This window comes from Dama dama, chromosome 14 (assembly GCF_033118175.1).
Source record: "Dama dama isolate Ldn47 chromosome 14, ASM3311817v1, whole genome shotgun sequence".
NCBI lineage: Eukaryota > Metazoa > Chordata > Mammalia > Artiodactyla > Cervidae > Dama > Dama dama.
The window spans coordinates 36514142-36541451 of NC_083694.1; the positions used below are offsets into that span (position 1 = coordinate 36514142).

General features: G+C 39.5%; 1 protein-coding gene across 7 annotated transcripts in view; it reads left to right on the top strand.

The window, feature by feature from the left end:
* The first annotated feature begins 4069 nt into the window (after window positions 1-4069).
* DNM3 (dynamin 3) overlaps window positions 4070-27310 on the top strand; it is a 635765-nt gene continuing 612524 nt past the window's right edge. For all 7 annotated transcript variants that reach the window (XM_061160332.1, XM_061160330.1, XM_061160334.1 and 4 more), the window contains exon 1: window positions 4070-4360. In XM_061160332.1, coding sequence (XP_061016315.1) covers window positions 4200-4360 — 161 coding nt within the window. In that variant the 5' untranslated portion in view covers window positions 4070-4199. The remainder of the gene's footprint in view (window positions 4361-27310) is intronic.

The window sequence follows — 27310 nt, forward strand, 5'->3', positions numbered from 1 at the left end:
TCAACTTTTGAAGCGTTGGTTGTGCGATATGTGCATGAGCATTGTCATGAAGGATTGGGCCCTTTCTATTGACCAATGCTGGCTGTGTGTTATAGTTTTCAGTGCATCTCATCAATTTTCTGGGCATACTTCTCAGATGTAATGGTTTTGCCAGGATTCAGAAAACTGTAGTGGATCAGACGGGTAGTAGACCATCAACCAGTGACCATGACCTTTCATTGGTGCAAGTTTTGCTTGGGGAAGTGCTTTGGAGCTTCTTCTCTGTCCAACCACTGAGCTGGTCATTGCTGGTTGTCATATAAACTCTATCACTGTATGCATATATCACACTTGTTTATTCATTCACCTCTTGATGGACATCTGGGTTCTTAGTCTTCTGATTTTAATGGGCATTTTTATACAAGTATTTTTACGGTTAGAGGGAAATTTATAGCATTAAATGCTGAGACTAGAAAAAATGAGTTCAGCAGTACTTGGATGCAATCTCAAAAATGACAGAATGATCTCTGTTCGTTTCCAAGGCAAACCATTCAATATCAAGGTAATCCAAGTCTATGCCCCGACCAGTAACACTGAAGAAGCTGAAGTTGAACAGTTCTCTGAAGACCTACAAGACCTTCTAGAACTAACACCCCAAAAAGATGTCCTTTTCATCATAGGGGACTGGAATGCAAAAGTAGGAAGTCAAGAAACACCTGGAGTAACAGGCAAATTTGGCCTTGGAGTACACAATGAAGCAGGGCAAAGGCTAAGAGAATTCTGCCAAGAGAATGCACTGGTCATAGCAAATACCCTCTTCCAACAACACAAGAGAAGACTCTACACACAGACATCACTAGATGGTCGACACTGAAATCAGATTGATTATATTCCTTGCAGCCAAAGATGGAGAAGCTCTATACAGTCAGCAAAAACAAGACCGGGAGCTGACTGTGGCTCAGATCATGAACTCCTTATTGCCAAATTCAGACTGAAATTGAAGAAAGTAGGGAAAACCACTAGACCATTCAGATATGACCTAAATCAAATCCCTTATAATTATACAGTGGAAGTGAGAAATAGATTTAAGGGACAAAATCTGATAGACAGTGCCTGATGAACTATGGATGGAGGTTCATGACATTGTACAGGAGACAGGAATCAAGACCATCCCCAAGAAAATGAAATGCAAAAAAGCAAAATGGCTGTCTGAGGAGGCCTTACAAATAGCTGTGAAAAGAAGGGAAGTGAAAAGGAAAGATATACCCATTTGAATGCAGAGTTCCAAAGAATAGCAAGGAGAGATAAGAAAGCCTTCCTCAGCGATCAATGCAAAGAAATAGAGGAAAACAATAGAATGGGAAAGACTAGAGATCTCTTCAAGAAAATTAGAGATAGCAAGGGAACATTTCATGCAAAGATGGGCTCTAATAAAGTACAGAAATTGTAGGAACCTAACAGAGGCAGAAGATATTAAGAAGAGGTGGCAAGGGTACACAGAAGAACTATACAAAAAAGATCTTACGACCCAGATAATCACAATGGTGTGATCACTCACCTAGAACCAGACATCCTGGAATGTGAAGTCAAGTGGGCCTTAGGAAGCATCACTACAAACAAAGCTAGTGGAGGTGATGGAATTCCAGTTGAGCTATTTCAAATCCTGAAAGACGATGCTGTGAAAGTGCTGCACTCAATATGCCAGCAAATTTGGAAAACTCAGCAGTGGCCACAGGACTGGAAAAGGTCAGTTTTCATTCCAATCCCAAAGAAAGGCAATGCCAAAGAATGCACAAACTACTGCACAATTGCACCCATCTCACATGCTAGTAAATTAATGTTCAAAATTCTCCAAGCCAGGCTTCAACAGTATGTGAACCGTGAACTTCCAGATGTTCAAGCTGGATTTAGAAAAGGCAGAGGAACCAGAGATCAAATTGCCAACATCTGCTGGATCATTGAAAAAGCAAGAGAGTTCCAGAAAAACATCTATTTCTGCTTTATTGACTATGCCAAAGCCTTTGACTGTGTGGATCACAATAAACTGTGGAAAATTCTGAAAGATATGGGCATATCAGACCACCTGACCTGCTTCTTGAGAAACCTATATGCAGGTCAGGAAGAAACAGTTAGAACTGGACATGGAACAACAGACTGGTTCCAAATACGAAAAGGAGTACATCAAGGCTGTATACTGTCATCCTGCTTATTTAACTTATATGCAGAGTACATCATGAGAAACGCTAGGTTGGATGAAGCACAAGCTGGAATCGAGATTGCTAGGAGAAATATCAATAACCTCAGATATGCAGATGACCCCACCCTTATGGCAGAAAGTGAAGAAGAACTAAAGAGCCTCTTGATGAAAGTGAAAGAGGAGAGTGCAAAAGTTGGCTTAAAGCTCAACATTCAGAAAACCAAGATCATGGCATCCGGTCCCATCACTTCATGGCGAATAGATGGGGAAAATGTGGAAACATTGGCTGACTTTATCTTTTAGGCTCCAAAATCACTGCAGATGGTGATTGCAGCAATGAATTTAAAAGATGCTTACTCCTTGGAAGGAAAGTTATGACCAATCTAAACAGCATATTAAAAAGCAGAGATATTACTTTGCCAACAAAGGTCCATCTAGTCAAGGCTATGGTTTTTCCAGTGGTCATGTATGGATGTGAGAGTTGCACTATAAAGAAAGCTGAGCACTGAAGAATTGATGCTTTTGAACTGTGGTGCTGGAGAAGACTCTTGAGAGTCCCTTGGCCTGCCTGGAGATCCAGCCAGTCCATCCTAAAGGAGATCAGTCCTGGGTGTTCTTTGGAAAGACTGATGTTGAAGCTGAAACTCCATACTTTGGGCACCTGATGCAAAGAGCTGACTCATTTGTAAAGACCCTGATGCTGGGAAAGATTGAGGGCGGGAGGAGAAGGGGACAACAGAGGATGAGATGGTTGGATGGCATCACCGACTCAATGGACATGGGTTTGGGTGGACTCTGGGAGTTGGTGATGGACAGGGAGACCTGGTGTGCTGTGGTTCATGGGGTCACAAAGAGTCAGACACGACTGAGTGACTGAACTGATGAATAAATTAAACAGAAGTACTTGTGGGACACTCAGGCAGTGAGGTCTAGGACCAACTTGGAATACAATCTAAGGCTCAGTAGAGTTATTTAAACTAGTCTCTAGTCATTATGTGTAGTTAATGCCATAGGGAAGTCCTCAGGTGGACTAAAAGGTTCATGAATTAAATCCTGAGTAGTATGAGTATTTGTAAAGAGGATCTTGCCAAGGAGACTGAGAGAAGCATGACCATTTATCCTGTGTCCCCAACATAAAGCACAAGATCCTACGCAGTCAGTTAGTTTGCTAAATTTAAGAGAATGGGAGCAGAATACCTGGTTATTGATAGAGCCCATGGAGGTAGATTAGGAGGAGAAATGGAATGAAGAGTCACAAACGACAGAATGAACTTGGTAGACTGAAGAGGGCAAGGGGTGCCGGGTAAGCACAACGGACTCTACCTTTGCTTCTGCAGGGCCAGAAGAACTTAGGGGTTCAAGTTGTATGATTAGGTGGGGTCAGAATACACAGGGCCTGAAACGGATGTCAGATTGAAGAATTTAGACTCCAGAAGGCCGGCCACCGCAAGAAAAGCCAGGGTTCTGGAGTGGGCCGTGAGAACAAGAGGTTTCCTTTCAGGAGGTGCACTCTGGAGGCTTTGCACTGGTGGCGGCAGCTGAGCTGTGAGCGGTGGAGTGCTTTCTACTGGACTTTGGCTTACAGTAGCTACTGAAAGGGAATAGTGCTGTCGGCTGGTGCTGCTATTTCATGCCGTTCCCTGACCAAGTGCTGTTAACTCTATCTCTGAACCTTGGCACCAGACGACAGAGGCGGTGGCATGTGGCCGCAGCTGGGAGGCAGTGCGTGCGCGCCGGGCGGGGATGTCTGGCTGCGAAGCCTAGCGCACAGCAGCCGCCCATCGCGGCGAGGGCGGGGCGGTCCTGGAATCAGGCCACGCCCCCACTCGCCTGCGCAGGCGCGCTTCGGGGCCGTTGCTGTCAGGAGCGCACTAGAGGCCGGACGGTGGCGGGATCCGACGTCTGGCTGTACCCGGCTGACTGAACCCAGCGCGGCAGCGGCGGCGAGGGCGGCGCGGCCCCGGCTCCCTGCCAGGTCGCAGAGACTAGCAGGGACTAGCGGGCAGCCGGCGGCGCTGGCAGAATGGGGAATCGGGAGATGGAGGAGCTCATCCCTCTGGTGAACCGTCTGCAGGATGCCTTCTCCGCACTGGGACAGAGCTGCCTTCTGGAGCTGCCTCAGATCGCCGTGGTGGGCGGCCAGAGCGCCGGCAAGAGCTCGGTGCTCGAGAACTTCGTGGGCAGGTGAGCACGCGAGGGGGAGGGTGGGAGGCGGGGGCGACCCCACTTCAGGCCGCTGGAGCGTCCACGGCAGGAGCCCTAGGCTGGACCAGGGGCTGCAGCGGATCAGAGGGAAGAGCAGCAGTGTCCGTGAGGGCGGGCGGGGTCGTCCCGCTCCGGGCATCCTCTGTCCCTCCCCGCCTGGTGGCCCTCCTGTCTGCCTTTCATCCTGCGATACAAAGCCATTTCCTCCCTGTCCTCCGGTCTGGGAGTCGGGGAGGGGGTCCGCCCCAGGATGACTTCCCCCTCCCGCCGGTGCGCGCCAGCCCGGGGACAGCCTGAAGGCGTAGCGCTCCAGGGCGCTTCCCAGTCCCCTTTCTGTTTTCCCGGCTCAATATCCTCCTCCTTTTCCTGTCAGCCTCCCCAGGCTCTCCGCGAGGCTGTGGGGTTCATTTCCCCGCCCCTCCCCCCTTGGAGATGCTTTCCTTCTCGCCCTGGTTCTCGGCTCCTGTCAGCTGTCTACTGTTCGAGATAGTCGTCGCCTGCCCCTAGCAGGGGAGGCGGGGTTCGAGGAGAAAGAAATCGTTTGTTGTGGTGAGGCTTTAACCCGCGACGCTTCTCCACTGTTCTCGCTAAGGAGTCCAAGAATAAAAGGTGGTTGTGTTTGCGTGTGCACCTACTCACAGCTCCAGGCATACGTGAGAGAAACCGAGGCAGAGACTCTGAGAGGGGGGTGCACTGGGACTTGTGTTGTCCAGGTGCCATGTCATTCCTGCATCGTCTCGGAATGGACCAGCATCTTTCTCGTACTCTCTCTGCGCCCCCTTCCCCAGCATCATCTTCGATTCCCTAAGCTTTTATTTGTCCTGTGAACCTTCAAGTTAACGTCTGAATTGAAATTATGGTTCCAGGTTTCGTAGTTACTCTTAATTCAGAAAAACCCAAAGAATTCATTTTTAAATTGGGAATCAGCATAACCCCCCCCCCGCCCCCCGCCCCGCACTGAGCAATGTATGAGAGATTAAGTTACCTTAACGGCTTTGCCTGAGGAGTGCAGACATTTGCTAAGAAAAGCCCATTGGAAAGCATTATGAAAGCTGAAATCTGTTTCCTAGTAATAAACTAGGTAGAAATGTACAACAGCTGAGGGAGGGGGCCAGCGACGGTACAATACAGAGACTGTACTTGACTCTTTCTGTTTGACTGGTTAGTGATTTGGAATTCAGAAGGTTCGTGGTTTGTTTTTTGGCTTTTCTTTTCTTTTTTGTTAGTGTTGGTATAAAATTTAGATATTCCCACATATTTGGAAATGGTAGTATCCATAAAGTGTATATTCTTTTCTCTCAGATGATGCTGCCTCTCGAGATGATACTCTTAAGGATATTTTTTTTTTCCTTTCTGTTTGAACTAGAAAGCTAAGAAACCTAATTTTAAAAAAAGTAAAATTGCTGACAGTTGGCTGTTATCTTTGACTAAGTCGCTTAATCACTTTTCTCGGTTTTATCCTTAATTTTAGTGGTGAGAAAAGTGATGGTAAAGCATTTTGCCTACGTCATCATAGACTTATGATCAAGTGACAGATGAATCTGTGATTTCAAACGTGTACACAAAACAGTCACATACGTAAGGGTTTTACTTTCTTTGATTTATTGTCAATGAAATTCAGTAAATTTCAAGTGGTATCTATAGTGGAAGTGAGGTTTGGTGAGTTATTTTGGGGGGTTTACAAGCTCCAGAGCATTTAACAGGAAGCCTTAATAATCATTTAACTACTTTTGTTTTTTTAAACAAATGCTTAAAGGTTAAAATTGTAAGTAATTCAAGTGCAATGACCATATTTTTGCATCTTTCATATATTTAGTTTGGATGAATCTGCTTTATAAATGCACTTTTTGTGGCAAGAACTTTTGAACCTAATGTCAATTTTATGCACTTATCTTGATTCTGTTCTTCAGATTTTCAAATCCTGAGCATAGTCACTGATGCTGTGATAAAATTGTAAACATCTTTCCTCACTAGCTATCCTCTTTCCAGATGAGAATGTAAAAAATCTGAAAGAGTAAAATATTTTAGCTTGAACATTCTTTATGATAGAATGAAAAATAGGGACATTGTAAATATTATGTACACCAGAATATTTATCAGAATACGTAAGTAATATGCTCTTTAAAACTTTACCAGTAATTAAATACTATAGGAATGTCAAGTCAAAGGAAAGGATGGGCATAAAGGAAAACCTGATTTAATAAATATAGCAAGGCTTTATTATCTGTAGAGATGACACCTGCCAGGAGAACTTATATATTAGCTGAAAATTTAATTAAAAAAGTCATTTGATTTTAGTAAAGGTTTCAGTCATTGAGTTATTGAGGAATCTAATTTCTAATTATAAATGAACCTTAGGGAAAAAGGAGTTCTGTATTTTGAGCAGAAAAAACTGCTCATATTGCACTGTAACCTTTTATCTTTTTATTATCCAGAAAATTTTCAATAAATAGCATCCTTTAAGAATGAAACTTTCCTCTTTTACATATAGCTGTTTTCTTTTTAAGGCTCTGACCTCTATGCAGTTATTGAATGCAGTCATAAAACAAGGGCTCATTACTTGGGTAAATTAGTAGCGTTTGTTCACCATTTAAGCTTGTCCTCTTAAATAATGATGCATTTTCTTCTTAACATTTAGCAATCCATGTTTAGTGGGCTGTCTCTTTCTCTGTTTGCTTATATTGATTTTTTTGACACCACTGAATGAATTTGGATGTGAATTTGTTTACTTCATTTAACTATAACTCTAAAATCCAATTTTGGGTTGACAAGTTTTGAGACTGTTATGAATAAAATGAGTCTTGAATGAACTACTTGTTTGTGATTTTCTTGTTAAAGTGATGAATTTACATATTAATATAATGTAATATAGTGTGAGAAACCAAATTGTTCTTTTGGGTGTTCAGATGAGATATACACTCTCCGTGAGAGGCAGCTTAAGGTCTAATGAATAGAAGCTGAGACTCAGTGGTCTGAATATAGGGGTTCCCTAGATGGTATGGGGTCTGCCCATTGGTCTGGTTTATGTGTAGAAGAATTTATTCAACTACTTTTACACCCTCCCCCTTTTTTTTTAACCCTGCAGTGAGATGATGATAATGGTCAGTGTTTATAGAGTACTTGTAATGCATCAAGTGCTATTTTAGGTGCTTTTACATAGATAATCTCATTGAATCCTCTTAACCTTCCAAAGAGGAAGGTACTCTTAAGAGTTCCATTTCACAGAAGAGGAAATTGAGATTTAGAGAGTTTGAGTAACTTGCGGAAGGTGATTTTTTTTTTTTTTTTAATTTGGAGTATAATCGCTTTTGGAGAAGGAAATGGCAACTCACTCCATTATTCTTGCCTCGAAAATTTCAAGGACAGAGGAGCCTGGTGGGCTGCAATCAGTGGGGTTGCAAAGAGTTGGATAACACTTAGCGACTAAACAACAACGTAATTGCTTTACAACATTGTGTTGGTTTCTGCTATACAACAATGTGAATCAACTATCTGTATACATTCATTGCCTCCCTCCCGCCTCCCCCCGCCCCACCCTATCTCTGTAGGTCATCACAGACCAGAGCTGAGCTCGCTGTGCTACACTTCAGCTTCCCACTAGCTAGCTATTTTACACATGATATGTATATATATCAGTGCTACTCTCTCAATTCATCCCACCCTCTCCTTCCCCTGCTGTATCCACAACTCCGTTTTTTACCTCTGCAGTCTCTATTCCTGCCCTGCAAATAGGTTCATCAGTACAATTTTTCTAGATTCTACATATGTGTGTTAATACATGATAATTTGTATTTCTCGTTCTGACTTATTCACTCTATATGACAGACACGGTTCATCCATATCACTGTGAATGACCCAATGTCATTCCTTTTTATGACTGAGTAATGTACTATTGTGTATATGTACCACACCTTCTTCATCTGTTGGTGGGCACATCCATTCATCTGTGGGTGGGCGTTTAGGTTGCTGCTGAAGTTGAATTTAACATAAAATCAATGGATCTGGGATTCAGCTTGAGGTATCTGGGCTTTATACTTGTGCTCTAAAACCTCTGGGCTGTATTGAACTCCTTTATATTGAGGTTTACCATTTTCTCTGATAAATACTTTTGACTTCTTTCTTTGATCACACTTCAAATCACTGCCTAAAATAATAAGAAATTGCTATAATAATAATTTCATTCATAATTTATTTACATCAGTCTGTCTTGCCTCATTTCACAGAGGGTTTGAGGTGACCCCCTTAAGTAGAATCAACATGAGTTAAGAGATAAATATTTTTCTTTACTATATTAGACATTCTTGAAGGGAGCTTTAAGATGTAATTGAATTATTTATTTAAGTATATGTTGAGAGGGAATATAACTTATTTATAGTGGTGCTAAGTGAAAACTGTAGTAGTTGCTAATGTGTAAATGCTTTTTAATGATATACTTGTTAGAAACATTAGTTCTTCAATGCTAATTGTGTAGGCAGAGGATTCACATTATTTTTTTTTTTTTTAATTTTTTTTTTAAATTATTATTATTATTTTTTTCCAGTGGGTTTTGTCATACATTGATATGACTCAGCCATGGATTTACATGTATTCCCCATCCCGATCCCCCCTCCCACCTCCCTCTCCACCCGATTCCTCTGGGTCTTCCCAGTGCACCAGGCCGGAGCACTTGTCTCGTGCATCCCTCCTGGGCTGGTGATCTGTTTCACCATAGATAGTATACATGCTGTTCTTTTGAAATATCCCACCCTCACATTCTCCCACAAAGTTCAAAAGTCTGTTCTGTGGTACAAGAGACTTTCAATTGTGCACAAGTACGTTTTTTGATGAGTGGGGGTCAAATAAAAGATAAAGTGAGTATATTGAGGGGAGTTTATTTCAATGTGCAAATCTCATATAAGGTATATTTATTTAGTTGTAAAGTTTCTAAACATGGGTATGTTGATTTATCAAATTAGAGTTGTTTTGCTGGAGAACCTTAAAAGTGAGCCATTTGATGCTGTTGTTGAATAGACATGACCAGATAATTTTTTAAAAATTCAAAGTCACTTATATGTCTTAGATACTAATTTATTCTTAAATCCTTTGACTGATTTCATGAGATTTTTAAAAAATTGAAGCAGTAAAAGTTCTCTAATTGCAAATAAGATTAGGCACAGAGCATGCATTTTAGTGAACTTATTAATTCAGAAATAGTTTTATTTAAAAAAATATCAAAGCATCTGAATTAGTGAATATTTTTCAACAAATGGCTTCCAAGTATTAAAGTTATTAGATAAATAAGTGCTAACAATTAAAATGTGATAATTGTTGAAAATCATACTTCATGGTTCCCAAGAGCCTATTTAAAGTGTCAGAAACATGAACTCTGTTTTTCCAACAGTTAATTGCTAAAACCTGAAATTACAAAGATATTTTTACAATATTCACATTGTGCAGTACACTTTTAGGTTATCACAAATTCAGTTGGTAGGATTTAATTGTAACAATCAATTAGTAATAATGCCTGAGAAGCAATATACCTAGGTGAACTGGACTGGATAGGATATCTCTGTTTTGAAATTTACTTATGATTAACAGATATAAAAAAATGCACTGGATTAACTTCTTTAAAAATGAAGTTGGGCAGATGTTGTCACCCAAAACTTTGAAGGAATGGGAACTTAATAGTTAGCTATTCTAGAGAGTAGGTTCTTGGATCCTTTACCAATGGGACATACATTTAGTAAATTGTTTGTCTTAGGCAGTCAGTACTTTGTGTTGGGCCTAATAAGTAGAGTTAAATTATGATGTTTTGCTTAAATTATGATTAATTTTAAGAAAGGACTGCAAGCAGCTAAAAGAAATAGAAAAGTTTTTCTTTTCCTCTTCTACCAGAGCCACATCAAGAGAACTCTGTGCTAGTGTACTGTGTAGAACAATCCATTTATTTTCTGGATGTCCAAAGTTTTGTCTATATCTGCTTTGCTTTTTTCTCACACTCAGCATTAATTTAAAAATTCTGAAGGATTACATTATAGTAAAAATGAACATTATAAAGTGGAAGGAAGGAGGAGGCCATTTGTTACTTGTTGGCAGGCATGGATGTTGTTAGACACATTTCGTGCCTTCTGTACCTTATTTTCCCATCCCCATGTTAATAAGGGAGGAGATTCAGGGTTAGAGAGATAAGTAATTTGTGCATGGTCACAGGACTAGCAAGTGGCCAAGCAGGGATTTAGTCTTGGGTGTGATTCTTGTTGATACTCTTGAGAAATGTGGGCAAATAAAGTCAATGAGCGAGTATTATTGACTTCTAGGTATCCTGGATAAGAATGTAGAAGGAAGTATGAATGTACAGAAGCTGATGTATATATAAAAAGAGAATTGACAGCATAAGGTACGAGACCACAACTTTCAAAGATTTTGCAAAATGAAGACAGTTGGGTATAATGAAAACTAAATGGGACAAAATAATTTATATTGTGTCAATTTATTCCTACAAAAAAGAAAAACCTCTGAAAAACTACAGTTCTGAAATTGAGTTGCGATATAGTAGAAAATAGACAGTATTGGAAATTTCAATGTCATTTGGCAGCCAGTATAATTTTAGCTCAAGGCTGCATGCACTGAAGTATCGATATCAAAGCAGGGAGGTGGTAATCTATGTCTCAGTGTCTGACTTGACAACAAGGCATTGAATTTAGATTGTCAGTTTATCACAAAGAGACACTGTATGTTGCATAGGGCCTGTGAGAAGAGCAGCAGGAAAGAATAGAGGTTGGGGAGATTAAACGTACAACTGGATACATTGAGGGTGGGATGGATCAGATCAACTAAGGACCTTTAATACTTAAGGGAGGCGGAATTCTATTTTTTAAGAATAAGGCATTTAGTTAAAGGAGTGGAGTAAGTGGAAGACAAAATGTTAGGGGAAATGTTCTAAAAGCAAACTTGAGAATAGAATGTATTTACAAAGGAAGGTACAGGTAGAGGGAAGGTTGATACTAAGTGATTTGCATTATTGAGTTAAACACCATTCTAGAAAATTAGAAGGTTTATTAATACCAAATTGGTGTTTTTTTGTTTGTTTTTTTTTTTTTTTTGGTCAGAACTGGCTTAGCTTTTTAAAAATGAGTAGTGAAGATAGGCATTTCAGTAGGTTCTATAAGAAACTTTCTCTGGCTTTACTTTTGCTCACTTCTTGGAGCTACATTAGGATACAGAGAAACAAGAGATTTGCCCAAGGTCAGAAGTAGAATCAGAGTTGAGTTTGGAACTTGGTGTTTAGAACTGGGAGCCCTGTGGCAGTTCATCATCTTCTCTTTCTCCTCTTATCGCTTTAAAGCACCCATCCCTCATCTCATCCTCACTACCTCCTTTTCCCATTCCTTTTCATTGGACCAATCTTTCCTTCTCCTTGTTACTCCTCTCCATTACTTTTCTTGACGGTAGACCAGCAATGAATTTTTTTTCCCTCCATACATAATAGGGTAAAGAGAGGGAACAGGATGTTTCTCAGGCTATTACACTGGTCCTAGTGGCAAAGAACCTGCCTGCCCATGCAGGAGATGCTGAAGACCCAAGTTCGATCCCTGGGTCAGGAAGATCCCCTGGAGGAGGAAATGGCAATTCATTCCAGTATTCTTGCTTGGAGAATTTCCTGGACAGAGGAGCCTGGTGGGCTATAGTCCATGGGGTCGAAGAGTTGGACACTCAGTAGCAACACTCAGTTGCTCAGTAGCAACCAAACACAACACATAATACTAGAGTAAATTGTAACTTTTGGGAAACAGATGGGCCCGGGAAAAGACTATATGAAATAGTGGATGTTTTCACACTTTATTAATATTTTCCTACCAGCTGTGCATATCTAGAAAGTCGTGCCTGGGTTGGTCACTGATTGGTCTTGCTTAAACTGGGGAAAGCTTCTGAAACATTGTGTGTAAGTTAAGTAATATAATGGAAAGATTATTATTTAAGAAGTGGGTGAGATTTTTGAGAGAAAGAATGACTTTTTTAATCCATGAACTATATGAATGATACAGTATTGCTTTAGATTTTGTCTTTCCTGTAAACATCCCTCCTGAAGATTCTCTATTTCCAGGAGTTTAAAGTGTGTGTCTCAATGCTTCTTTGTGATGGTGTCTTACTTTCATTTCCCACAGCTTAAAGGTCGTGCTATCTTTGGGAATAACACATTGTCTAATAACACCTATTAGAAGTGAGTAGGGCTTCTGCAGGACTTTATTGTCTGTTGTTTCTGTGGCTTGAAATTGAAAAGACTAATCTGTTTAAATAATTTGATGGGTGCTTTATCTTACTTAAGATATTTGTTTTCTTAGATCCTGAAAAAGCCAGAATTCGGAAAGAAGTCATCATATTCTGGTGATTGAGGGCAGGCTTTGCTGCTAGGCATATCAGTCCCACCTCTGACTCCATAATGGATACAAACATGGCATCTCAGCAAGGCATTGAACTTCACTGAGATTTAATTCCCTCATTTGCAATATAGAGACAGTATTCATTGTTTTATGTGCTTTTGGGTTCCAAGTAAGATGCTGCAAAGTGTGTGACCCATAATAAGCATTTAATAAGTGATTTCTATGATATCGTGATTTACCAGAAAAACATGTATTTCATCATTCACATGACCAAAATATAATTCTCAAATATATTTGGTCTGTGTTCATAGTTTCTCACTTATAGCTTCTTAAACCCTTGGAATTTCCTAAGTTTTGAAAAAAGGTGTCTTCTGTTAGGTTAATGAGGTGACTTTTGGAAAGCACCCTAGCATGAGGGCCCTTTGCCAGTGGAACCAACCTCTCAGTCTCATCCCTGTGCCTGCTCGTCCCCCAGACCCTCCGCAATCTCTAGGGAGAGGAGAGGGGCTTGAAGTCAAATCAGTTACCAATGGCTAGTGACTTTTTAAAAAAATTTATTTATTTATGGCTGTGCTGGGTCTTTATTGCTGCATGCTGGCTTTCTCTAGTTGTTTTGAGTGGAGACTACTCTCTAGTTGCGAGTGGAAACTTCTCTCTAGTTGCGGTGCATGGGCTTTTTATTGTGGAGTATGCCCTCTAGGGCATATGGGTTTCAATAGTTGCTGCTTTTGAGTTTAGTTGTGCCATGGCATGTGGTATCTTCCAGGACCAGGGTTCAAACCTGAGTCCCCTGCATTGCAAGGTGGATTCTTAATCACTGGACCTCCAGGGAAGTCTGCCAGTGACCAATGACTTAATCTATCACAACTATGTAATGAAGCTTCCATAAAAAAACCAAAAAGGGCAAAATTCAGAGAGCTTTTGGGCTGGCAAACACATGGCGATTTGGGGAGAGTAGTGTACCTGGAGAAGGCATGAAAGTTCATCTCCCTTTCCATATACCTTGTACTATATGTCTCTTCCATATGGCTTCCTGATATATACATATTTATAATAAAACAGTAGTAAAATAGATAAAATGCTTCTCTGAGTTTTCTGAACTGCTCTAACAAGTAGTTTGGACCAAGAAGGAGGTCCTGGGACCATCTAATCTGTAGCTAGTTGGTTAGAAACATTTCTAACAACCTGTGCTTTAGATTTGGTGCCTGAAGTTGCAGGAGAGGGCAGTCTTGTGGAACTGAACTGTCAACTTGTGAAGTCTGAGGCTTTCTCCAGGTAGATCGGGTCAGAACTGAGTTGAATTGTAGGATAGCCAGCTGTTGTCCAGAGCGCTGCTTATTGTTGGTATGAGAAATCACCTCCCCATGTTGGAATTGGTACTAGAACCCATTTGTTTAATGGTTATTAGTTTTAGTCTTTTATCTAGAAATGGGCAATTTCTAACTGTTTTTAAAACAAAAGTACATCTAGGAGAGAGGATAGATAGTAGTGTTTAATGTGCATGGCCTGTAATAGTGCATTCAGTAAATGATTGCTATTAGTTTAAGTCTTTTATCTAGACTGGACATTTTCTGAAACAAAAGCAAATTTAGGAAAGACAATAGATAGTAATGTCTGTTTACAAATTTTTTGTGCATGTTGGAAGATCACAGCTGCATCAAAATGCTAACTTTTAGATCTAACTTAAAGATTTAAAAATTAAAAAGTTTAGTTTTAGATCTTAAAGTATATTTGGATCTTTTTAAAAGAAAGCATTACCCACATTTAGCATCACTCCAGTGTATATTTAAACAGATACATACAAGTCCAGTTTGTATACTCTTCCCTCCCAAGAGTTCCAAAGTACTTCTCATTTATTTTTATTAATCCTTAACGGTGTCCCTGAGAGTATAGTAAAGGCATATTTTATTAACTTCAATTTAGAAATATGGATGGTTGAACTGGAAGAAGTTAAGTAACATGCTAGGGTTTGAATGGCAAGTACCAGAGATAATGAACATAGTAGAATTAATCACATAGAGATAATACAATTAAAAGGAATTTTGCTGAAATTATTTTCAGATATTCTCCTAGAGAATGAATTTTAAGCAAAGTATTTAATTCTGTGATATTGATAAACCATTCTTAGCATATCTTTATCTTTTGGAAATGTTAGATGAAGTTTTAGGCAAAGATGGAGGTAGAAGTGGGAAAAACAACCGAGTCTGACTGGTGAAGCAGGACTACTTAGCAAGAATATTAGTGAAGGTCAAGGAAGAGAAATGACCTATAGCCAAGGAATCAGGAGGTAAGATAGAAAAATAGTGTCAGGTGCTATTAGACCTTACAGAAGTATCAAACTTCTTGAAATAGGTGTCAAAGTAATACCCAATAACTCTATTTTCAGTGGAAAGATTCATATCTTGAGTTGATTGACATTTTCACAACTTGTTAACCTCCAGTTTTAGCTCTGAGCTAGTTAACTGGTTCCATTTGGAATTACATTTTCTTTGTGTTTCTAGGTATGCCTCAAGCTTTGTGTAAGATAGTTTTGGGTTATCCAGAGGAGGCTTAGATCTTTGTGTATATGTGTGTCTGTTTTTGTTTTCTAGTTAATAAAACAGAAGCCCATTATTTTCATATATTTTAAGGAGGAGAAAAGATTTGAAGAAAAAACACAAATAGAATCTAAAAAGGAGGGAGTTATGAGTATTTGTGAGTTATTTAGTTTGAGGTGGATTTAATTTATACCCACAGCAGATGTTCCCTGGATGTTTGTTAAAAGAAATACCTTGGATGAGCTGAGGCAACATGGTGGAAATCAAGGAGAGCTAGGATTAGTCTGGTCTTTACTGTCATCCCACTAATCTTCCTCCACTCTCCCTACGTGATTTAGAGGCTCCATTTTAGTGGTCCTTGTTCATACTTCACTGCATGGGGATCTTACTGCACAGTTGGTTGCCTTGTCTGTCTGTACAGCCATTTGCAGTTTCCATGAGGTCAGGAGTGCTTGCACTTCATTTGTCATCTTCCATAAACAATGCTGGCAGGTAGTAGGAGCTATATGAATGATTTAGCTATGTGACTGTATATGTTTATCCAAGTTGAAGCATATGTTCTTCATCAATACGTTTGTTGAGCATGGGGTGGATGTTGGACTGGATGCATTTTTTTCAAACAAGAGTATCAGAGTTCCTTCCAGGTGATGATAAGTACTGTATTGTGAAACTTTTGTGTTAGTTGTATATTTGTATATGTGTACCATGCTGCAGTATAAAATGTATTTCTTACTATGGTTGTTCTCAAAATGATTGAATGCCTCTGAACTAGATTAAATCTAATGTTACTTCTAGTCATTTATTTAATTATATTTCCATGGTAGGACATATCTTTGTATAACAGAAGGCAAAATTCACAGTATATTATTTTACTGGGTGAGTTAAAATGAAGATAATTTTATTATTTTTATTTTTTAAAATTAATTGAAAAAGGAATATGCCTATGTGATTACACCTCTGACATTCCAATAGTCTATATAGTAAAAATTGTCTCTCACGAAGATTTCTTATTTATTAAGATGTTTCATTTAATCTGCATATCTGACAGATTATTTCTGGATTATATTTTCTTTACATGATGTCTATCTGATTTTTGAGGGCATAGAGAGTTTAAGAAACTTGTCTGGTTGTAGGTAAATGATTAAACCAGTTGAAAAAGAACATATTTGAAAATTCTTTTAGCAGATGGATTTATTCACTCACTGTGTCATTTACAGTCCCCTACATGCCAGAAAATGTGAGGTTCTATGCATATAACAGCTCCTTCAAAGAACTTGGTGACTCCAAAGGGTACAAGGGTTGATATGCACAGACTGTAGTTATCAGGGTAATGAGGCTAAGAAACTTGGCTAACCACTTCAGTATTCTTGCCTTGAGAACCCTATGAACAGTATGAAAAGGTAAAAGATTATGACACTGACATATCAACTCCCCAGGTCGGTACGTGCCCAATATGCTACTGGGGAAAAGTAGAGAAATAACTCCAGAAAGAGTAAAGAGATGGAGACAAAGCAAAAACAATGCCCAGTTGTGGATGTGACTGATGATGGAAGTAAAGTCCAATGCTGTAAAAAGCAATATTGCATAGGAACCTGGAATGTTAGGTCCTTGAATCAAGGTAAATTAGTAGAAGTGGTCAAACAGGAGATGGCAAGGGTGAACATTGACATTTTAGGAATCAGTGAACTAAAATGGACTGGAATGGATGAATTTAATTCAGATGAACATTATATCTACTACTGTGGGCAAGAATCCCTTAGAAGAAATGAAGTAGCCCACATAGTCAACAGAGTCTGAAATGCAGTACTTGGATGCAATCTCAAAAACGACAGAATGATCTCTGCTTGTTTCCAAGACAAACCATTCAATATCACAGTAATCCAAGTCTATCCCCCAACCAGTAATGCTGAAGAAGCTGAAATTGAATGGTTCTATGAAGACCTACAAGACTTTCTAGAAAAAAACACCCAAAAAAGGTGTCCTTTTCATCAAAGGGGACTGGAATGCAAAAGCAGAGAGTCAAGAATTACCTGGAGTAACAGGCAAATTTGGCCTTGGAGTACAAAATGAAGCAGGGCAAAGGCTAACACATTTTTGCCAAGAGAATGCACTGGTCATAGCAAATACCTTCTTCTAGCAACATAAGAGAATACTCTACACATGGACATCACCAGATGGTCAATGCAGAAATCAGATTGATTATATTCCTTGCAGCCAAAGATGGAGAAGCCCTATACAGTCAGCAAAAAAAAAGACTGGGAACTGACTGTGGCTCAGATCATGAACTCCTTATTGCCAAATTCAGACATATTGAAGAAAGTAGGGAAAACCACTAGACAATTCAGGTATGACATAAATCCCTTATGATTATACAGTGGAAGTAACAAATAGATTCAAGATATTAGATCTGATAGAATGCCTGAAAAACTATGGACAGAGGTTTGTGACATTGTACAGGAGGCAGTGATCAAAACCATCCCCAAGAAAAAGAAATGCAAAATGGCAAATGGTTGTCTGATGAGGCCTTACAAATAGCTGAGAAAAAAAGAGAAGTGAAAGGCGAAGGAGAAAAGGAAAGATATACCCATTTGAATGCAGTGTTCCAAAGAATAGCAAGGAGAGATAAGAAAGCCTTCCTCTGTGATCAGTGCAAAGAAATAGAGGAAAACAATAGAATGGGAGAGACTAGAGATCTCTTGCATAAAATTAGAGATACCAAGGGAACATTACATGCAAAGATGAGCACAATAAAGGAGAGAAATGATATGGACCTCACAGAAGCAGAAGATATTAAGAAGAGGTGGCAAGAATACACAGAACTATATAAAAAAGATCTCCATGACCCAGATAATCGCAATGTCTCACTCACCTAGAGCCAGACATTGTGGAAGGTGAAGTCAAGTGGGCCTTATGAAGCATCACTGTCAACAAAGCTAGAAGAGGTGATGGAATTCCAGTTGATCTATTTCACTTCCTAAAAGATGGTGCTGTGAAAGTGCTGCACTCAATATGCCAGCAAATTTGGAAAACTCAGCAGTGGCCACAGGGCTGGAAAAATTTTTCATTCCAATCCCAAAGAAGGGCAATGCCAAATCAAACTACCTCACAATTGCACTTATCTCACACACTAGCAAAGTAATGCTCAAAATTCTCCAAGCCAGGCTTCAATAGTACATGAACCATGAACTTCCAGATGTTCAAGCAGGTTTTAGAAAAGGCAGAGGAAGCAGAGATCAAATTGCCAACATCCGCTGGATCATTGAAAAAGCAAGAGAGTTCCAGAAAAACATTTACTTCTGCTTTATTGATTACGCCTAAGCCTTTGACTGTGCAGATCACAACAAAGTGTGGAAAATTCTTAAAGAGATGGGAATGCCAGACCACCTTACCTGCCTCCTGAGAAATCTGTATGCAGGTGAAGAAGCAACAATTAGGACCAGACATGGAACAACAGACTGGTTCCAAATAGGGAAAGGAGTGTGTCTAGGCTGTATATTGTTACCATGCTTATTTAACTTATATGCAGAGTACATAATATGAAATTCTGGGCTGGATGGAGGACAAGCTGGAATCAAGATTGCTGGGAGAAATATCAATAACCTCAGATATGCAGATGACACCACCCTTATGGCAGAAAGTGAAGAAGAACTAAAGAGCCTCTTGATGAAAGTAAAAGAGGAGAGTGAAAAAGCTGGCTTAAAAGTTAACATTCAAAAAACAAAGATCATGGCATCTGTTACCATCACTTCATATCAAATAGATGGGGAAATAATGGAAACAGTGACAGACTTTATTTTTTGGGCTCCAGAATCAGTGCAGATGGTGACTGCAGCCATGAAATTAAAAGAAGCTTGCTCCTTGGAAGAAAAACTATGACCAACCTAGATAGCATATTGAAAAGCAGAGACATTACTTTACCAACAAAGGTCCATCTAGGCAAAGCTATGGTTTTTCCAGTAATCATGTATGGATGTGAGAGTTGGACTATAAAGAAATCTGAGCACTGAAGAATTGATGCTTTTGAATTGTGGTTTTGGAGAAGACTCTTGAGTCCCTTGGACTGCAAGGAGATCCAACTAGTCCATCCTAAAGGAAATCAGTCCTGAAAATTCACTGGAAAGACTGATGCTGAAGCTGAAACTCCAGTACTTTGGCTACCTGATGTCATGAACTGACTCATTGGAAAAGACCTTGATGCTGGGAAAGATTGAGGGTTGGAGGAGAAGGGGATGACAGAGGATGAGATGGTTGGATGGCCTCACCAACTCGATGGACATGAGTTTGAGCAAGCTCCGGGAGTTGCTGATATACAGGGGAGCCTGGCGTGCTGCAGTGCATCGGGTTGGGAGGAGTTGGAAAGGACTGAGTGACTGAACTGAACTGAGGCTGAGAATTTTTATGCAAGGCATTTATTAGAAAGTTGTTGGCTGGGTCAGGATGATGTCTTCAAATATTTGAGGAGCCATTAATTGGAGAGGGATTAAATTGACTCTGTGTCCCCAGAAGACAGAATTTGAATAAATGGTTGAAAGTTATAGGCAGACAGATTTAAACTTAATGTAAGGGAGACTGCTCAGCAGAACAGCTAAGAAGTCAAATGAGTCACCTAGGGAGCAGTAAGTATTCCATCCCCAGAAGGATAGAGGCTGGGGGTAAAGACTGACTGGCTTCTTGGCATGGTGTAAATGGGAAGCAGGTTGAGCCTCTTTGAAGGTTCTTGATGTTGAAGGTTCTTGCTATCACATAGTTATGTGTTTATGATTATTACTGGAGGTGGAAGTTTAGACAGAATTTGGACACCTTTAGAGGTGCAGAGTGGTCTGAATGCTTAAAGGAAAATGTCACATGTCTTTGGAGAGTCCAGGAAAGATTTCTTAAGAGATGTAGGGTTTGAAAAGGGTCTTCTTAGGGGGCACAGTGGTAAAGAGTCCACCTGCCAATACAGGAGATGTGGGTTCGATCCCTGTGTCAGGAAGAGCCCCTGGAGAAGAAAATGGCAGCCCACTTCAGTATACTTACCTGAAAAATTCCATCCATGGGGTCACAAAAAGTCCAGACATGACTGAGCGAATGAGCAGGGTTTGAAATGAGCATGAGAGAATAAGACTTTGATAAGTTGAGATGGGGCCAGAAGTCACAGACTGCAGCCTTCTCTGACCTCTGGATGGTTCTCTAAGTTTAGTTCCATGCTGCTTAGCACTTCAAGGTTTATGACTGAGTTGTAGTTTTTGGTCCCTGAGGCAGACTGCAAACTTCTATTGGTATTCCCCATAGTTACTTATGCAATTCTGTTTTATATACTTAATTTTTATTGAATTTTCATGAATTGAATTGTTGGCCCAGCTTAAGATGGGTTGGTACTGGACATAAAGATCATGGCTTCTAGAAAGATATTTCTATTTTACACTTAGGAGATAACATTATGTTTGATGAACGAATGCTCTTAGCTGGAAAACTGTTAATAGCCCTTGTGCCTTAGTTTTTGAGTTGTCCTTTCTCTCACCTGAACTTTACCATTTTCCTTATTTAAATTTTTTTTTGAAAAATTGAAGTATAGTTGATTTACAGTGTTGTGTTAGATTCTGGTATCCAGTATAGTGAAGTGAAGTGAAACTTGCTCAGTCATGTCCGACGCTTGAGACCCCATGGAGTGTAGAGTCCGTGCAATTCTCCAGGCCAGAATACTGGAGTGGGTAGCTGTTCCCTTTTCCAGGGGATCTTCCCAACCCAGGGATTGAACCCAGGTCTATTGCATTGGAGGTAGATTCTTTACCAGCTGAGCCACAAGGTACAGTATAGATTCATTTTTTCAGATTATATTCTAAATTATTATATGATATTGGATGTAATTCCCTTCCATTTTCTTAATGATAGAAATCTACTTATGATTCTCCTATTTTGTCATCTCCCTTCTTTAGCTATGTTGGCTTAGCTCTTTCCTTTCCCATCTTTTCTTTTTTTAAACTTTTTGGCAGTTCCTTGTTGGCATGTGGGATCTTAGTTCTGCAACCAGGGATTGAACCAGCACCCCCTGCAGTAGAAGTGTGGAGTCTTAACTGCTGGACCATCCGGGAAGTTCCCTATCTTTCCAACCTTTGCTATCTGAACTCGTGCTGAGACCAGGAACAAATATATTTGAATTACAAGGAATGATTATATTTGAAAGGCTGGTCCATCTCAGCATTCCAAAAGCAAGTACATGTGTAAATATATGTGTATGATTTTCTTGAGGAATTTGTCAAAATGTGGGTTCCTGGGTTCCATTCATGGAGACCTAGTCACTGGGTCTGGTGTTAAACCAGAGTAATCTGTGTTTTTCCAAAAGCTCCTTTGGTGCTCCTGTTAGTAGCCCCAAAGTCTGGCTGCTTATCACTTCTGCAATTTCTATTATTTCTGCAGCTGTGGATAAGGAATGAAATGTATCTTCATTTCCCATCAGTACACTGAAACTGCCCTTGCCAAGGTCCCTGATCTCCAAACAGATTTACTTTTTAAGTATCTCTGAAATTCATCACCTGTTCTTCATTCTTACAACCAGTGATGCTTAATTCCTACAATCATTGACTGAGTTCAAGTTAGCATCTTTTATCTTCTGGACTACAGGGGTTTACTTAACGCTTTCCCCATCCATAACCCTTCAATCTAACTTGCACATAGCCATGGTGTGATTGATACAAAATTAAAATTAAATGGTATCATTATCTGGGTGAAAACTTTTACAATTTATTTTTAACTGAGGATAATTTGGATCCCTACCTCAAATCATATACAAAAACTAAAAATGTATAGAAGACCTAAGTGTAAAAGTTTAAACTATAAGACTCCTACAGATACAAGTGTAAATTTTAATAATTTTAGATTTGGCAGTGGTTTTTAGCTATGACAATTAAAATATAAGTGAACAAAAAAAATTAGAAAATATAACTTGTGCTTCATCAAAATTAAAAACTTTTGTGCTTTGAAGGACACTATTAAGAGCATGAAAAGGTAACTCAGAGAAGGGGAAACTTTTTGTGTGTGTGTGTGAAGTATATATCTAATTAAGAACTAGTAACCTAACAATAAGACAAATAATCCAGTTTAAAAATGGACAAAGACTGTTTACAATAGCCAGGACGTGTAAGCAACATAGATGTCCATTGGCAGATGAATGGATAAGAAAGTTGTGGTACATATACACAATGGAATATTACTCAGCTATTAAAAAGAATGCATTCGAATCAGTTTTAGTGAGGTGGATGAAACTAGAGCCTATTATACAAAGTAAGTCAGAAAGAAAAACACCAATACAGTATATTAACATGTATTTATGGAATTTAGAAACATGGTAACGATGACCCTATATGTGAGACAGCAAAAGAGACACAGATGTAAAGAACAGACTGTTCGACTCTGTGGCAGAAGGTGAGGGTGGGATGATTTGAGAGAATAGCATTGAAACATGTATATTATCATATGTGAAATAGATCACCAGTCCAGGTTTGATGCATGAGGCAGGGTGCTCAGGGCTGGTGTACTGGGATGACCCTGAGGGTTGGGATGGGGAGAGAGGTGGGAGGGAGGGTCAGGATGGGGAACACATGTACACCCGTGGCTAATTCATGTGAATGTATGGCAAAACCACCACAATATTGTAAAGTAATTAGCCTCCAATTAAAATTTTTAAAAAATAAAAATGGGCAAGGGATTTGAATAGACATTTCTCTAATAAATATATACAAATGACCAATAAGCACATGAAAAGATGCTCAATATCACTAGTTATTAGGGAGATACAAATTAAAACCATGATGAGAGGTCACTTCATGTATACTAGAATGGGTATTATTAAACAAAAGATGAGCAATAACAAGTTTCAGTGAGGATATGGAGAAACTGGAATCCTCATACATTGTTGGTGAGAGTGTAAAATTGTGAAGACACTTTGGATAACAATTTGACAGGTTCTTAAAATTGAACATAGTTATCATAATATCTAGCAATTCCAGTGCTATGCATTCACTGACAAGGATGAAAACCTAAGTATACACAATAACCTATAAATGAATGTTTATAGTAGCATTACTTGTAACAGCCAAAAGGTGGAAATACTCACAATATCTATCAGTTGATGGTTAGATAGGCAAAATGTGGTATATCCATAAATAAAATGTAGTATATTCATAAATGAAACTTTATTCAGCTATAAAAAGGAATAGAGTACTGATACATTCTACAATGTGAATGAACCTTGAGACCATTATGCTAAGTGAAAGAGGCCAAACACAGAAGACCACATAGCATAGTCTCTTTATATGAAATGAATAGGCAAATCCATACGGACAGAAAGCAGTTTAGTGATTGCCAGGAGCTAAGGCAGGGTATGGAATGGAGAATGACTGCCAATGGATATGGGTTTCTTTTTGGGGTGATGAATGTTCTGGGATTATAGTGTTGGTGGTTGGTACAATATTGTGAATATATTGAAAATGACTGGGACTTCCATGGCAGTCCATTGCTTAAGACTTTGCCTTTCAATGCAAGGGATATGGGTTCAGTCCCTGGTCAGGGAGCTAAGATGCCTCATATTCCTGCCCCCGCCCCCCCATACCCCAAAACATAAAACAGAATAAATATTGTAACAATTTCAATAATTTTTTTAAAAAATCCACATTTTAAAAAATGACTGAATTGTATACTCCCAAAGGGTGAATTTTATGGTTTATAAATTGCATCTCAAGTAAAAGAAAACCTTCTGGTCTAGATTAAATCAGTTCAGGAGAGACTATGGGAAAGAAGGGGAAAAGAAGAAAAGCAGAAGAAAGACACTCTGCAAAGGGAGCCAAGAAGGAGACACCAAAGAGGTAGGAGGCAAATCAAGAGGCTGTTTAGAACTGAGAGTAGAGAGTGGTTTTACTGGAGTGGTAGGAATCTCAACTTGGAGCCTACTTGGAGTGAGTTGAGAAGGGAATGGGAAGTAAGTAGGGATAATGTGTGTAGATAGCTCTTCTGAGAAGAAGCTACAAGAGGGTCTGAGAAGGACTGTAAAGAAGGCTGAGTGCTGAAGAATTGATGCTTTCAAATTGTGGTGCTGGAAAAGACTCTTGAGAGTTCCTTGAACTGCAAGGAGATCAAACCAGTCAATCCTAAAGGAAATCAACCTTGAGTAGTCATTGGAAAGATTGATGGTGAAGCTGAAGCTCCAGTACTTAGGAACCTGATGAAAAGAGCCAATTCATTGAGAAAGATCCTGATGTTGGGAAAGATTGAAGGCAAAAGAAGAAGGGGGAGGCAGAAAATGAAATGGTTAGATAGCATCACCGACTCAATGGCCATGAACCTGAGCAAACTCTGGGAGATAGTGGAGGACAGAGGAGCCTGGCGTGCTGCAGTCCATCGGATCACAAAGAATCAGACAACTTAGAGACTACACAACAACAACAGAGAGCATTTTTGTTTGCTAGTGGGAATGATCCAGGAAAAGACATAGATGATACAGGGAAGAAAGACAGGAGAGAGGGTCAGGAAAGTGTTGAGAAAATGCAGTGGGATGGAGCCCAGAGGTTCTGTTGTGGAAAGGCTCTTAAAGAGGAGAAGGGGCACCTCATCCACTGGGACTAAAGCATAAAGAAGCTGGTGCAGGCATAAAAGGTGTGTAGAGTTGAGAGGGGGAGGATAGGGAAGTTCCAGTTTGTTAAGATGACAGCATTAGCTCATGATAGAGTGAGGAGGAGAGGGAGGAATAGAAAGAAGAAAATGTAGGCAAAGAGTATCTGAGGGAATGTGAATGTGAATTCAGTAGAGAAATATATTCAAAATGTATGTGAAATTGGCCTTTTCGTAAGTCGAAAATAGTTAAGTGGATTCTCTAAAATGCAAGTTTTATCAAGTTACTCTACTGTTAAAATCTGTTACTCAGCTTTTTGGCATGATATACTGTTCCCCTCATGATCGGCCATCTGCCTCTGTCTATTCTCCTTTCTTGCTCCTCCTCTCATTCACTATGGTGTTTAGTCCTACTGCACTACTTGGGGTTCCTAGAATGCATCAAGCCCTTTCATGTCTCCATGACTTAACACATGTTTCTATCTACCTGGAAAGCTCTTTGGGTTATCTTTTGTCTGCCTTACTTTTCAAGACAGAGCTTTCATCTCTTCTAGGAAGGCTTTACTAAGCTCACAGCTAGAAGATATTCACTAAATGTATGTTGAAAGACTGGAGATGCTTAGAGCTCTGTTGAACTGATCATGAGCTCTTTGAACACAGAAGAATTATCCAGAAAGACAGTGTTGTGTGCACCAAAAGCCAAGGGCTCTTGAGGTTTTGTGGCTTTCTAAGTTTGTTTCTTCATTTGCAAAGTCTATGAAGTGGGTTCTAAATGTGTAGGACATAGACTCCTCAATAAATGAGAGTTTTAAAAATAGTGCTTAAGAAAAGAATTACATGTAGCCCAAGAGAGTGTCACCATGCAATGATCACAAGGATACTTGCCTATTTAAAATGCCACATTTTCTTGGCATGACATTTAAGACAGATTTTGAAAGACCTGTAACTGAAAGCTGTGTTTCCAAAAGGTAATATTTCTTCAGAATGACTTGTAGATTTCCTGGTTTGGAGCTGTGGATGGGTGAATGGAAGAAAACATTTGCTGCAGAAGAAAAATATGTATATTTGGACCTACCCTGTAAATTTTCCATTAAGGTTTCAGCTGCTAGAGGGTTAACAAGTTGTGCTAGTGAGGAGGACAGGACCTGGTAACTGGTTAAAAGAAGCTAACGGAGCTTATGCTGAGGCTTCCTGGGAGGAGGACAAACTCTCAGTTGTCTATAGAACAGAAAGGACTTGTGGGAAATACTAAGTGGAGGCCCCCTGGAAAAAGGAACTTTTCTATTAGGCTAGAGCCAAAAAAGCACAAAGAGGTCATAGTTTATATACATAAGATACATGCACAGAAACTTATTTGGAATGGGGTGCAACATTTATTATTGGAGAGTCATTGTGTGCCTTGTTTATTCAGCATCTTTTCCCTTTAAAAATGGTATATAAATTGAATATTTGTAAATTGTTTTCTTATCAGTTTGTATTATCATATTAGAGATGCTTTAATTTTCAGATTTTGCTCTGCAAAGATTTCTAATTTTTGCTTGAAAAGTTTTTCTTGGCATGTAGTTTGGAGTTTTAGAGTGAGAATCTTTGTGAGGCTAAATTGTTTTATAATTGATCATTCCTTAATTTCTCTTTTATAACAGATGTTTAAAATCTAGCAGGTTTTCTTAATTGGTGAGAAACATTCCTTATAAGAACTTAGCTATCATCACTGCAAATAAAACCATTTAAAATTTAGATTTATATCCTGTTTTTCCACAGACGATTTGAGGCATTAATACCTTCCTATATTCATTCATTTTTTTTTTACAAATAAGCAATGCCAATATTTATTGGAGAATTATCTAGCTTACTTTCAGTATACTATCATTAAAAGACTATCATTATACTTTTTCAATATATTTTTCAATATACTATCATTAAAAGAAGGGCCGATGCTGAAGCTGAAACTCCAATTCTTTGACCACCTGATATGAAGAACTGACTCCTTGGAAAAGACCCTGATTCTGGAAAAGATTGAAGGCAGGAGAAGGGGACAACAGAGGATTAGATGGTTGGATGGCATCACCAACTGGATGGATATGAGTTTGGGCAAGCTCTGGGAGTTGGTGATGGACAGGGAAGCCTGGCGTGCTGCAGTCCATGGGGTTGCAGAGCTGGACCTGACTGAGTGACTGAATGGAAAAGAAAAGAGAAATAGAAACAGCAGAGGATACATCACCAAATTGGGCTTTGACAAACATCCAGATTTAAACAGTGCTGGGAAGTCCTGTGTCACAGCACATCTGGGGTCCCAATTGGGAAAGGGTCCCAGGTAGTGGGTCTACTCCAAGCGTGAGACTTCAGCATTTGCAGTTTGGGGTTCCCACTTAAAATCCCAGGCCACAAACTGATGTCATCATTGATGTTTGAGCTAATTGAAGCTCTGGCTTCACATTAATGTAGTT